Genomic DNA, 13587 nt, shown 5'->3' on the forward strand with positions numbered 1-13587 from the left:
GTTCAAAAATTTAAGAGTTTAAGGATAATTAATCAAACTTTGTTTTAGCAGAGACTAAAATTATAAGTAAATTTTTTTTATAGGGACTAAAAATGCTATTAAAATTAAGTAGGGACTAAACTTACAAGGTCGCTATTTTATAGGGACTAGAAACATAATTAACCCATTAAAAAATCAAAGTAACTAAATGGCTTATTTCCAACTCTGCAATAAGTAGTCGAGTTGCCAACTCTGCAATAAGTAGTCGAGTTGCCTTAAGTTCGTAGCACAATATATTACTAATTATATTTATGGTCATACTAACAAGTGTCTTCGGGGTGTTTGTTAAATTATGGTCATACTAACAAGTGTCTTCGGGGTGTTTGTTAAAGATTCAAAAAAGAAAATAATTGTTAAGTTTTATATAAAAAAAAGTTGTTTTTCAAAATTTCAATATGTTGGATACACAATTTTTAAGATAAAATTCATTTTCAAGAGTTTCTGCTAAAACACTTATTAGTATTTCTCTATAATAAAATACTAATTATAATTGTATAGGTTGAAGTATTTCTTGTACTCACATTAATAATACTATCTTTTACAAGACAACTAACTATTTTTTTTGTTTACAAAAAACAAGTAATTAAAATGTCTCATAGAATGACTAGTCTTCTACATTGTGCAGAACTCGGTTCCTCTTGTGGATGCATTCTGCGGGGGAAAAAAAATGAAAAACTAAGATTAGTTTTAAAGAGAAATTGAATTTTTATTTAAGAATATTTTAATATTGACATGCATATAAATTAAATTTATGTGGTACACAAGTTCTTAGCATAATATCTTCCAAAAAAAAAAGAAGTTCTTAGCATACTCATAATAGCATTAGCCATTAACAAATAGTCGAAGTGGTATACATCATATCATATATGAGTAATGGTTCATTAATAGCCAGCATTCTGCCAAAGGTGACGAAGAAAGCAGGTGTATACTCCTCTTCACTCCACTATTATATAATTTAATTTATTTATAAGATTTTTTTTATATATAAAAAGAGACATCATTCAACGATAATAGCAGAATATTCATGTGGAAAAGTTGAAAAGATTAGATGCCCAAATAAACAGTAACAACACGTACATACTAATTTCATTTTGGATGTAGACTATTCGAACAACGAAATTAGATTTCATTGCATCCACTTATTGAGTAATAAAACAAACCAGACAAATTCTTATCATTGAAAGAAAAAGAAAAAAACAAACAAACCGGACAATAGTAAATCATTCGGATTTGAAAGCAAACTGCACTTGAGTTGGGTTAATTTTTCCATGTACAAGCTTGGTGACCACTAGTTCAACCTATTGGGTGTTTAGACGTGTGCCCATCTCATAGTTAAGAACATCAATGTTTAGTTGAGCCAATAAACTATTATTTGATATTTTTATATATTAATTAGTTGTTATTTATAATTATTGTGATTCTAGTATTTTCTTAGGGTGTTCAAGATTATATTACACGGAGTCGCGTGAGTTTAGTTCAGTTAATAGGGATGATTGCAGAATATTTGTAGGGATCAAGCTTCAAACCCCTGTCACCCCACTTATTTTATTTAAAAAGAAGAATTTCTATTCACTAGACTACTTAAAAGAAGAAAAAAAAAATATTACATGGATGATTATGATCTATTTAGAATACTATATGCAGAGTGCATTTATGATCTATTTTAGCCTAATTTCTCTAGTATTTATACGGTGAAGTGTGTTTTTCGGGTAAAAAAAATGACAGGTTTATATGTAAAATAAGTGGTTAATGTTTTGCCATTTTATGGTTAATAAAGTAGTAAAATCGATTAATGACACAACCAAATATTTGTGTAACAAAAATAATCCTCTATTTATTTTATTTTTTTGAAAAATAAAATAAAATAAGTAAAAAAAAACTATTGTTCATTGTATAAATATGGGGATCTTGTGTTGGGGTCTTTATTGTAAATAACTTGAACAACAAGATGAAAGTTGTACAATTAATTCTAAAGCGTGCGTGGGACACTAAACTTTAGGTTTAATTTGTCCTCACCAGTTTATGTCAATTAGATGCAAATGAGTATACTATCAAATCTTATCCGGGATACTTTGAAATGTTTGATTTGACTTGTGCGTTCATATCATGCGTACCTATCAATGATAATTTACAAAGTAAAACTTCTTCAGTCCTATATTGGACAATAATGTTCGTGTTAACGTTAATGATCTTGTATTCTAATGCTCATTCTAGTGCATAAAGCTACAAATTGGAGATGGACACGTCAATGAATTCTTTCCATTGACACTAGAGAAGAATGAAATATTCTTGACCCTTGAATAGAAAATAAAATATTTTAATATAAAAGATGGAGGGAAGTAGTTTAAACTTGAAATCTGAAATATACATGAAGAAAAACATAAGAGAAAAATAAAAAATAAGAGAGAATTAATTCACATGGACTACCAACACACGTTGGCTCAGTTGGTAAGGAACGGGTCACTTCCTTGCAGAAGGTTGTGTGTTCGATTCCCTCTGCCGATGTGAGGGCAGTGTTCGTGGGTGATCTGTAAGTACCTCTATAAGTGCCCTGACCCTGGTGGTGACCGGAGCCGAACCCACCTAAACTTTTTTGTAACCAAAAAAATTCACATGGACTACATCCACACAACGAATTTATATATATGCCATTCACCAAATAAATGCTATAGAATTTATAGGCCATTCACCTAATACATGCTATATAACTCAACATGTAGTCATTTGATTAAGGACACAAAACTTCAAATCAATCAAACATGTACTAGCATATTAGACAAAAATATCAACAACTTAATTTGCATGAACGTCACTTACACCTCACAGATAAATTGGAATAAAGAAGAGACATATTTGTTTGAATTTGATCACCCCATGTATGCTTCCACTTCATTTATAATTCATTGGTAACCATGTATATGGGGTACGTGCTCACTTAGCTATCGATAAAGACCGAATTTTGAATTCTATGTACCGAAATTGAATCTATTCTCTATATTCTACATATATCTCATCAAGCCATTTGGTAATTCATATCCTCCAATAAGGACAAAAAAATAGAGCATTAATACTAATTAAGGCCAAACAAACCATACTTCACTAAAGCTAATTAATTAATTGATATTTTTAATGAATTTTGAATGGTGTATATATTTCGGGAACATCTACAACTACATATATGCATGGTGCATCCAAGCCCTAAGATAGTACAAGAGGCAGAAAATATATATTCACAAATAAAAAATTCAAAGATTTATATATTATGTGATTGACTAATTGATGCTCAAGCACAACACATGTTCCACTTTTATTTGTAAAGTTTTCTGACTGAACTTAAGATTAGTAATTGATTGGTGTTGTCACCTTCTATAGCTGATAAAAGTAATTAATAGTGGTGACAGTATCAATCACAATATGGAATTTAGGATGCTTGCATTATTTGCAAACTCACTATGTGTTTGCTAAGAATATTAGAATAATAGTAGGAAATAAGCCAATAATTAATAGAATTCAAATCCCAAAAACTATTTGTGAAGGTGGTGAGTGGACACCAAGATATGATCCGTTTTAATAGTAAGAACCTTACGTGGTCTCTAATTCTAACTCTATGTATGAATTAAATAAAACCTAATAGAAAAAAGATAATTTAATTCTTCTTTTTGTGTAAAAGAGAATTAATTTTGTATGTTTAAAAGTTTTTAGGCCGCAACTAATTAATGTTATAAATAAACGAATATTTTATATCTATAACATGATTAAAAAAAACTCTTAGTGGAGTACTATTGTGTAGCTAGCTGCACCTCATTCTTAATTTATTCCGCACATAAAAAAATTGCTGACCACAAATATCACAAGGTGGCTATAACAACCACACATTTGCATGCACTAAGACATACTCGATCGTGTCACACCTCAGGAATCAATATATTTGCATGGAATCCAATTCTTTGAACGTCCACCAACCCATCTCTATATGTAAATTAAATAATTTCATCAGTGATATAGACAATTCTAAAATAGGAAAATTGACATGTTTTGGTTCATATTAAATTCTATTATACCTTCTTTCACTAGAAAGCTCTCTCATTGTTTTTAATATAGGAAAATCGACATGTTTTGGTGCATATTAAATTCTCTTATACCTTCTTTCACTAGAAAGCTCTCTCATTGTTTTTAATGAGATCGGTAACCACAATTGAGAATATAACGTGACACACTCTTTTTAACACATTCTTTCTAACTGATCTAAATTTAAATGGATTTCACTAAATCACGCAAATTTCACGTAAATGTAAGTTTAGTAAGATCCACTTAAAATCCAACCAATTAAAAAAAGTATGTTGAAATGAATACGTTAAAGAGTGTGTTGCTAACTTTTAGAACGCAATATAAAAGTTTTGGATGTTTTTGCAACTTAATTGTGATTGCAATATTGTTTGACTCATCACACTTTGTAATAAAGAATTGGAGTTGGAAAAAATAAATAAATTTGCCTCTAATTAATTTCATTAAATACATGTAAGAGACTTAAGTATTGAGGATAATTTCATTTATTTTTCTTTAATTAATGTTGATAATTCAAATTATGTAGTTATATTCTACAATATTTCCAAGGAAAATGCTATTTCCAGCGAAGTATATGTCCAACGATTTTTTCCCGACACAACTTTCAAGTTTTAATTGCATGATTTATTTGTTCACTTCCTATTTTTCAATCGTAATTTACAACCCAGTCACTGGAACAAAGATTGGAGTTAAGCGCGGAGGAGGACCATGGCAGTTCTCCTCGTAGAGGTCTTGTACCTACAAACACACCAACACTCGAATCAATTTATAAATGAGATGGGTGATGGGTTTAACATATTAGTTGTGTACATTTTTCTTATAACAAAGGTCCCTTTATATGTATGTTTCAAAAAGATAATGAAAAACTTGTTGAGCTAAACAAGGGATTCATGTTGAGATTGATGGATCATCCTATGATCTTCATCATACGGCGGTCAACTACCGAGAGATTACATTCAAGTATGATGATAGTGTAGTGTCTCTCACGCATGCCCTCACAATAATGTCCTTTTTAATTGGGCATGACATAGGCCCAATCGAGAATGAAACCCTGAGAATTGCTCTTCTCTCTTTCAAAATTGCTCATTCCCTGAAAAATACCCAACAATACTCAACGTGAGTTGACTTACGTTCGGCTTTTTTTCAACGTGAGTTAACTCACGTTGAACATTTTTCAGTGTGAGTTAACTCACGTAGGCACGTGAATGAGCAATAACAAATGGAAGAAGATCGATTCTCTGAAACTCTTCTCTAGTACACGCACCATAAATAAAATGACCTCAAAGGAATAAATTTGTTGCTTTTGTTTGTATAATTTTTGTCCTTTTCTAAATGTTTGCGTATAAATACTTAAGATCAACTTACTATTGTGTTATATCATGCACTTTGCTTATAGCTAATAAGCTATATGTGTTGTGCAAGAAATTGGAGGTTTGAGATTATAGAGAAACCACACAAAAGAAAAGAAAACTAAAAAAAAATGATTGGGTGGGAAGACGTGTACAAAGTTATTGTAGCAGTGGTGCCACTCTATTTTGCACTAATATTAGGCTATGGTTCTGTAAGGTGGTGGAAAATTTTCACAAGAGAACAATGTGATGCAATAAACAAACTAGTTTGTTACTTCACATTGCCACTCTTCGCCTTCGAGTTCACCGCGCACATCGATCCTTTTAAGATGAACTTCTTATTTATAGGCGCAGACACTCTATCAAAGTTAATCATTGTCGCGGTGATTGCCCTTTGGGCTAAGTGTAGTAGCAAAGTAAGTTATTCTTGGTCTATAACAAGTTTCTCTTTGTGTACTCTAACAAATTCTCTTGTTGTTGGAATACCAATGGTGAAACCTATGTATGGACCTATGGGTGTGGATCTTGTGGTTCAAGCTTCGGTTGTTCAAGCTATTATATGGCTCACTTTGCTTCTATTTGTGTTGGAGTTTAGAAGAACGGGAATAGAGGGCACTATAAGCACTTTGAAACCGAAGGCTAGTAGCATTAGTAATGTGACATGTGAAGGTGAAGAAAGTAAAGATGTGGAAGCAAATAACATAGTAGAATATACAAGTAGTAAGCTTCCTTTCTTCCAATTGATGAAGCGTGTGTGGCTCAAATTTATAGCAAACCCAAATTCCTATGGTTGTGTCATTGGCATTTCATGGGCTTTCATATCTAATAGGTATTCTTCTTCAAAAAAAAAATATCTAATAGGTATTCAAATTCTATATGTATTTATATATTTCAAATGTTATATATAATATAAATATATATATGTGATTAAGTGTGATGTGGTCTCACATATATATACATGCAGGTGGAATTTGGAATTGCCAAGTATGGTAGAGGGGTCTATATTGATCATGTCAAAGGCTGGAACGGGCACTGCCATGTTTAGTATGGGTAAGCTTGCTACTTATATATAATTAATTATTTATTATATTATTACTATTATTAGCATTAAACATGGTTAGGGTGTTTTTCTATATATCTTGAAATTAAGAAGTTGAATATATGTGATGTGTTGATACAGGTATTTTCATGGCACTTCAAGAGAAAGTGATTTCGTGTGGACCAAGTCTGACTGTATTTGGTTTGGTTTTAAAGTTCATTGCTGGACCAGCAGCAATGGCTATTAGTGCCTTCATTGTAGGATTGCGTGGTGACGTTTTACGAATTGCCATAATTCAGGTTATTTATTTTTTTATTCATCAAAAGCTGTATACTAACACACACTAAAAAAAAAATCATATGATCGATACACCATTTATAGCATAGACAAAATCCTCTTTTTTCTAGTAAAGACAATATCCTCTCTTTTGTTTTTGCCAAAAACCATTTCCATTGCCAAAAACTATTTGTGAAGCTCGTAGAGTCAAAGAATATATTCTCATTCCGTACCATCCAAATCACTCATATGATTCAACTATTCTAGAGAAACTAAAACTAATAACGATTTAACAAAACTCCTAGCATCACTAAATGGACCCGTTCGTTAGCTAATATTTTAGGATGGTTATTTTTTTACTCCCACAAATGGGCAAAGCGTTTCAGAGATAACTTTCAAACAATATTTTTTGTGTTTTTAAAGGCTTCGGAATTTAACAAATCCTCATCTAATTATATTTTTATGTTTATTCGGTGCAGGCAGCAGTTCCACAATCCATCACATCCTTCATTTTTGCTAAAGAATACGAACTGCATGCCGAGGTTCTTAGCACTGCGTAAGTTTAAAACTTCTTCAATGTTCAAGAATGATTATACAAATAGACAACATTTTTACAAATTTTGCTGAATAGTAGTGTAGTGCAGTGCATATATATTTGCTCTATATTAATTTTCAAATGTTTGGTCTCGACAGGGTGATCTTTGGAATGATTGTTTCACTACCGATCTTAGTAGCCTACTACGCAATATTGGAGTTTGTTCATTGATTCATAGAGATACCATTTTTAAAACTTAAGGGTTAAAGTTAAGGGGGACAATCGAAAGTTTCTTTTTCAAATTGATCAACTAAAAATCCAGTAATCCAAATGCATCATGGATATATGCTAGTGCTTGAATTTATTTTGACTATGATTTCTGTTAGGTAGTTGGTGAATTATCACACTAAATTATGTAACAAAACCTTGAAACCATCGATGTTTTGGTTCTGACGTTATTTAACAATTTATATTTTTTAATGAAATTTTATGAGATAGTTGTAGTGCACCAAAAAGTATAAATTATTTTTTTATGGTTCATAGGGGAAACGGAGCTTACTAATCCATAATTTTGTCGTTGCGACCACTTGAGTTAAATTACTTTTATTTTTTAAGGAAAACGATTGAGCCAAATTACTTGATTGGTAAAAAAGTATAAATGTTTGTATACATGTATCCAAACAAATTAAATCATAAAGTCATCATATGTCATGTTGATTCTTAAATCAAATCCATGAATGCGTTTTAAAAAAAAAAAATCATACCCACCAATATTATCTCTCGACATAAAAATCGAATTTTGAGTTTGTTTTTTTTTTTAAGAAAATTCTATAAAAATATATAGAAAGGCTATGCAGAGTTTCATAGCATTCTAAAGAAGTCTCAATTTATTTTTATTTTTTTACTTTTTTTTTTTTGAAGAAATCAAAATGGTATATATTAACAGCGGCGGTGTAAGCTCTTTAGTACAAGGTGTACCAAAGAAAACACCCCGAACAACAAACAAACAATCAAAGTTATTACATCAAAAGGTCAGTCGATACCCAGACAAAGTAAAGGGTCCGACCACCATCTCTGAGTACCGTACACAAAAGTAGTATTCTTAGCTTTTAGCCACCACAACGAATGATATTTAACTTTTTCTAATAGCTGTATAATTGGTGTCTCAATATTATTAAACAATCTATTGTTGCGTTCATTCCAAATCAACCACACAGAGAGGAGCCAAATTAACTGTAGGAACGACCTGCGAGCTTTAGATTGACCTGTATAATGAATGAATTGATGCAAATGTTGTGTAATATGTTGAGGGTCTACACCATTTACACCAATCCAGGATCTAATGTGCTGCCATAAAGAACCAAAAACCGGGCAATGAAGAAACAAATGAGATGCCGATTCGTCAGTGCCGCACCCTGACACACACATAGCATCCGCATTCTGAAGAATACCACGCCTTTGGAGATTAAGTTTGGTAGGTAATCTGTCCTTCAGTAAACGCCAAGCAACGATAGACACTTTCAGCGGAACCTGTTTATGCCATACAAGGTCTACTGTTGTATCTACATGAGGAGGAACCGAAGCTGTCAGAATCTGGTACGCGCCTTTCACTGAAAAGCCATCACTAGGATCCGGATCCCACTGCCACCTGTCAGAGATATTAGCCTGTACAACAACAGTGTCAAATAAAATCCTACACTCCTCTAACATCTCCTCCTCCCACACCCACAGACGTCTCCTCCAACTCCACGCCTCACCTCCCTGCTCCCACCCTAAAGCGAACATTTCCGCCACCGTAGTAAGCTTATTTGATGCAAGATCAAATAAGCGTGGAAACCTCCTACAAAAAGGCACATCTCCAGCCCATCTATCTAACCAGAAAAACGTGCTCATTCCATCCCCTAACACTCTCGAGACCCTCTTTGCAAACCAGCCCCCCTCCTCCTCACCTACGCCATCCCTAATCTTCGCTATCTCCCTCCACCAAGATGAAACACTCCGGCCCCCAACCTCCAACCTCCCTGCCTCCTCACCATATCTTGCCACCAAAACCCGATACCAAAAACCGTCTCTCTCCACCAACAACCTCCAACACCATTTACCTAATAATGCTATGTTAAATTCCCTCAACTTCCTCACCCCTAAACCTCCATACTCCTTTTGAGAACAAATAGAGCTCCAAGCGATCCAGGAAATTTTCCTGTTATCCTCACTCCCTCCCCAAAAAAAATTTGTAAAAATAGATTCAATGAGAGAAATAATACCTGACGGAGCCTTGAAGAAGGAAAGAGCATAGACAGGAAGAGAGGTCAGGACTGATTTGAGTAGAACCAAACGGCCCCCAAAGGATAGGAAATGACTTTGCCACCCCGCTAATCTAGATTTAATGTTAGACACCACAGGTTCCCAAAACGCCAACCTCCGGGGATCACCTCCAATCGACAAACCAAGATACAAGAACGGAATTTTACCCACTTTACAATTTAACAAAGATGCTGCCTCAGTCAACCAAGAGTCTCCAATATTAACGCCAACTAGTAAACTCTTGTGAAAGTTCACTTTAAGGTCAGACATATCCTCAAATAAAGTCAGCACTGCTCTTAAAGAACGCACATTTGCCCAACTCTTTGTACCTAATAACAGTGTATCATCCGCAAATTGAAGATGGGACACCCTTACTGAGTTCGTTGAACCAACCCCATATGCCGTATACAAATTGTTCTCCACCACTGAATTCATCATTACATTCAAACCCTCTGCTGCTAACAAGAAAAGGAATGGAGAAAGAGGATCCCCTTGACGCAGCCCCCTGTAAAACTGAAATTCATCTGTCGGACTACCATTCACTAAAACTGATGTTGTTGCTGTAGTCACACACTCTTTGATCCACTTCCTCCATAAAACCGGAAATGACATTTTATCCATTACCGCATCCAGATATCCCCAATCGACCGAATCATATGCTTTTTCAAAATCAACTTTAAAAAGCATCAACTCCTTCTTAGATTTTTTGGCCTCATCAACCACCTCATTTGCTATTAAAATGCCATCTAGTATCTGTCTGTTTTTTACAAAAGCTGTCTGTGACTCAGATACAACCCGACCAATGATCACTCTCAACCTATTGGCAAGCACTTTTGACAGAATTTTATACAGACAACCAACTAAAGCAATAGGCCTGAAATCATTTAAACGTTGTGGACTGTCGACCTTAGGAATAAGAGCTATGAAAGTAGAATTTATACCTCTTGTCAGTTTACCATTCCGATGAAATTCTGACATAAATCGCATCACGTCGCCTTTTAAAACTTCCCAAAAATCCTTGATGAAGCCAAGGTTCACTCCATCCGGTCCCGGACTTTTAAAACTATCACAATCCCAAACTGCCGCTTTTACCTCAGCTTCTGAAAACGGTTTTATAAGACCAATACTGTCCGCGTAAGATAGGTTCTTAAACATCAAATTTTCCACCCCCGGTCTTACCACATGGGGTGCCGCAAAATGGTCTTGAAAATGAGAGTAAACCGCATTCCGTATGTCCTGAACACCTTCCACCAAGTTGCCATTTACCATCCGCGAAACAATTGCATTTCTGCGCCGACGGCTTGAAAGAATCGAATGAAAATACTTAGAATTAGCATCCCCATCTTTCAACCAACGGGTCCGAGCCTGTTGCCAACTGATGCTTGTACTGACACGGGACAAGGAGTGAATATTGTTCGTTATCCCCCGCATCTCCTCCAATTCCTCCGTCGACATCCCCCCTTCCTCCCCTTTTTCATCTAACTCGGACAACCGATTTTTTAAAACCTCAATTTTACCGGGCAAATTTTTAACATGCAACGAATGCCATTCCCTCAAAGCAATCTTAATTAATTTAAGTTTTTCACGGAGGACATAACCACCCCAACCTTCTACTTGAAAAGAATTCCATTTGTCTATCACAAACTGCTTGTATCCCGGCATATCTTGCCAGCATTTCAACATTCTGAGCGGTCGGGGGCCCCAATTTTCCTCATCCACTGACAACTGAAGAGGACAATGATCAGAGAGACCCCGGAGTAGGGCTACCTGAAAACAATTAGGCCATTGAAGACCCCATTCTTCGGAAAATAAAAAACGGTCTATCCTACTCATTGAAGTGCCATCCCCTTTGTACCACGTATACCGACGACCACACAACGGCAAATCTATCAATCCATTTTCTTCAATAAAAAGGTTGAACAGATGAAAATCTTGATTTACATTGCTGACACTATTCGACCGACGTTCCTCCACATAACGAACCGCATTAAAATCCCCACAAATGCAAACCTTCTCCCCACCTAACAACTGCAGTCTAGCTGACAAAGATACCCAGAGATCCTGTTTTGCTCGAGAATCACAAGGAGCATAGATATTGATCAAATAAAATTCCTCATTGGTTCGAATAAATCTTCCATGAATTTGTAACATATGATTTTGGCTGACAGTTGACCAAACCTCAATTTCCTTAATGTCCCACAAAGTTAACAACCCACCGGAAGCTCCCACCGATGGCCGATAAGAAAAGCCATAATCTGGATCTCCCCAAAGCGAATTACACAAAGAAAAATCACACACCTTTAATTTTGTTTCTTGAAGGCATAAAATAAAAGGATTCTTTTCTCCCACCAATTTCCGCACTTCCTTCTGCTTCTCTAAACCCCCTAGTCCTCGCACATTCCATGAAACCAGCTTCATTACATACACCCACCACGCCTCACCCCACCAACGCACCAACCCTCCTAAACTCCCCCATCCTCTTCGGCTCCCTCATCCCCCCACTAAAGACAAGACCGGCCCTAACTCAAGATTTTTAGTGCGAGATAACACACCAAACTTATTGTGACTGCTTCCTTGGAAAGAGACCCCTATAACATTACCAATGTCCTTCACATCCTTCTCTTTTTCTTTCTCACTGCCATTTAACTTCACCCAATTCTTCCAGTCATTCTGCACGGAGTCCTGAGTTGATGATTCATTCAAAGATTGATGTTCGACATCCTCTAAAGATCTTGTAATTTTCGCCCTTAGACGTCGTCTATTGCGAATTTTATATTTCAAAGCTTTCATTATTTTGGATTTTCGTAGGACCTTCAGAACCTCTTCTTTATCTTTAATTGGCAATCTAGCTACCTTTTTCAAAGTAAGCACCGGATGGCGAAGGACACCACCCGCCTTTTTTCTTTTAGCAATATTGTTCTCAAAACTCCCACCACCGCCACTATGGTCCTTCTCCACCTTCTTTAACCGCTTATTTTTAGAAGAAACGAGTCCCTTGACCCCTCTTTGAGTGTTTTGAAGCCAGTCCACACTCCATGGACCTGTGCTAAACGACCGCACCTCATGTTGTGAACACGATGAAGATTTGCTTCTTCTTTTTCTTGACAGCCCAGCCTTGACATAATGATTTGTTGGCGCTGTCGATACAACAATTTCCCCAGCAGTCTGAGTATTACTCTGCATATCTTCCTCTGTTGCTGCATACATTCCTGAAGCTGAACCTGATTCAAACTGAGCTGCAGTTGCTGGAGTCGACACAGTTGCTTCAGATTGCAACTCTGTCGATAAGACAGTCTTCCCAGCAATCGAATTATTACCCTGCACAGCTGTTGCTTTCGCTGCATTCTTTCCTAAAGCCGAACCTGAAGCATGCTGAACCGAAGTGGCTGAATTTGAAACAGTTGCTTCAGATTGCAAATTATCACACATGGCTGAATTTTTATTTTTTTACTTAAACGTGCAAAATTGCAATTTTATTCCGAGCAAGCATACGGATCAAAATTTGTTCCCTGCACTTTCTTGCTTGTATATAACACCATAAGAACCTTTACCATGGAATTTATTGCATGAGGATTTTAAGGTGATAAGGAGGCCATTTGGAGTTTTGGAGAAGAATTGAGTTTAACAAATAAGGGAGAAAGAATTGAAGTTAACATTGAGGTGGTAAGGAAAAACTATAATATTTAAAGAACCCCTGGATTTTTAAATTGCAATTTTGTGGAGTTTTTCAAAAAACAAAAAAAAAAAAGATTATATGGATATATATGTTGAAGGATGATTGAGAAATTTCAGTTTTTAATTTTTCATTTTCTGGATTTTTTAGGAGGATTGATGAATAAAATGATGAACAACATGACATTTTGCATTTACAATTTTTATTTTTAATAAAATTTAACTAAAAAAAGTTTAATTTGCTGATGTGGACTTGCTGCATCCGCTTTAAAATGACCATATAAGCAATGTTTAATAAGGTTGGGTGG

At 35.2% G+C, this 13587-nt stretch overlaps 1 protein-coding gene across 1 annotated transcript; it reads left to right on the forward strand.

Moving 5' to 3' along the window:
- The first annotated feature begins 5478 nt into the window (after positions 1 to 5478).
- Positions 5479 to 7818, forward strand: PIN5 (Auxin efflux carrier family protein). The gene is made up of 5 exons (XM_085725992.1): positions 5479 to 6282; positions 6418 to 6503; positions 6634 to 6791; positions 7248 to 7324; positions 7462 to 7818. The coding sequence occupies exons 1-5, from the start codon at positions 5585 to 5587 to the stop codon at positions 7532 to 7534; spliced, it is 1092 nt and encodes a 363-aa protein (XP_085582118.1). The 5' UTR covers positions 5479 to 5584; the 3' UTR covers positions 7535 to 7818.
- Positions 7819 to 13587: the final 5769 nt, after the last annotated feature.

The sequence above is a fragment of the Medicago sativa genome, chromosome 7, assembly GCF_051527215.1.
Source record: "Medicago sativa cultivar Bolivia chromosome 7, Bolivia_mono, whole genome shotgun sequence".
Taxonomy (NCBI): domain Eukaryota; kingdom Viridiplantae; phylum Streptophyta; class Magnoliopsida; order Fabales; family Fabaceae; genus Medicago; species Medicago sativa.

Excerpts from the sequence above, each read along its gene's own strand:
- PIN5 (XM_085725992.1), top strand. The coding sequence starts at position 5,585 with ATGATTGGGTGGGAAGACGTGTACAAAGTTATTGTAGCAGTGGTGCCA. Across the intron at positions 6,283-6,417 it reads TGGGCTTTCATATCTAATAG|GTGGAATTTGGAATTGCCAA; the intron begins GTATTCTTCTTC and ends ATATACATGCAG. Across the intron at positions 6,792-7,247 it reads TACGAATTGCCATAATTCAG|GCAGCAGTTCCACAATCCAT; the intron begins GTTATTTATTTT and ends TATTCGGTGCAG.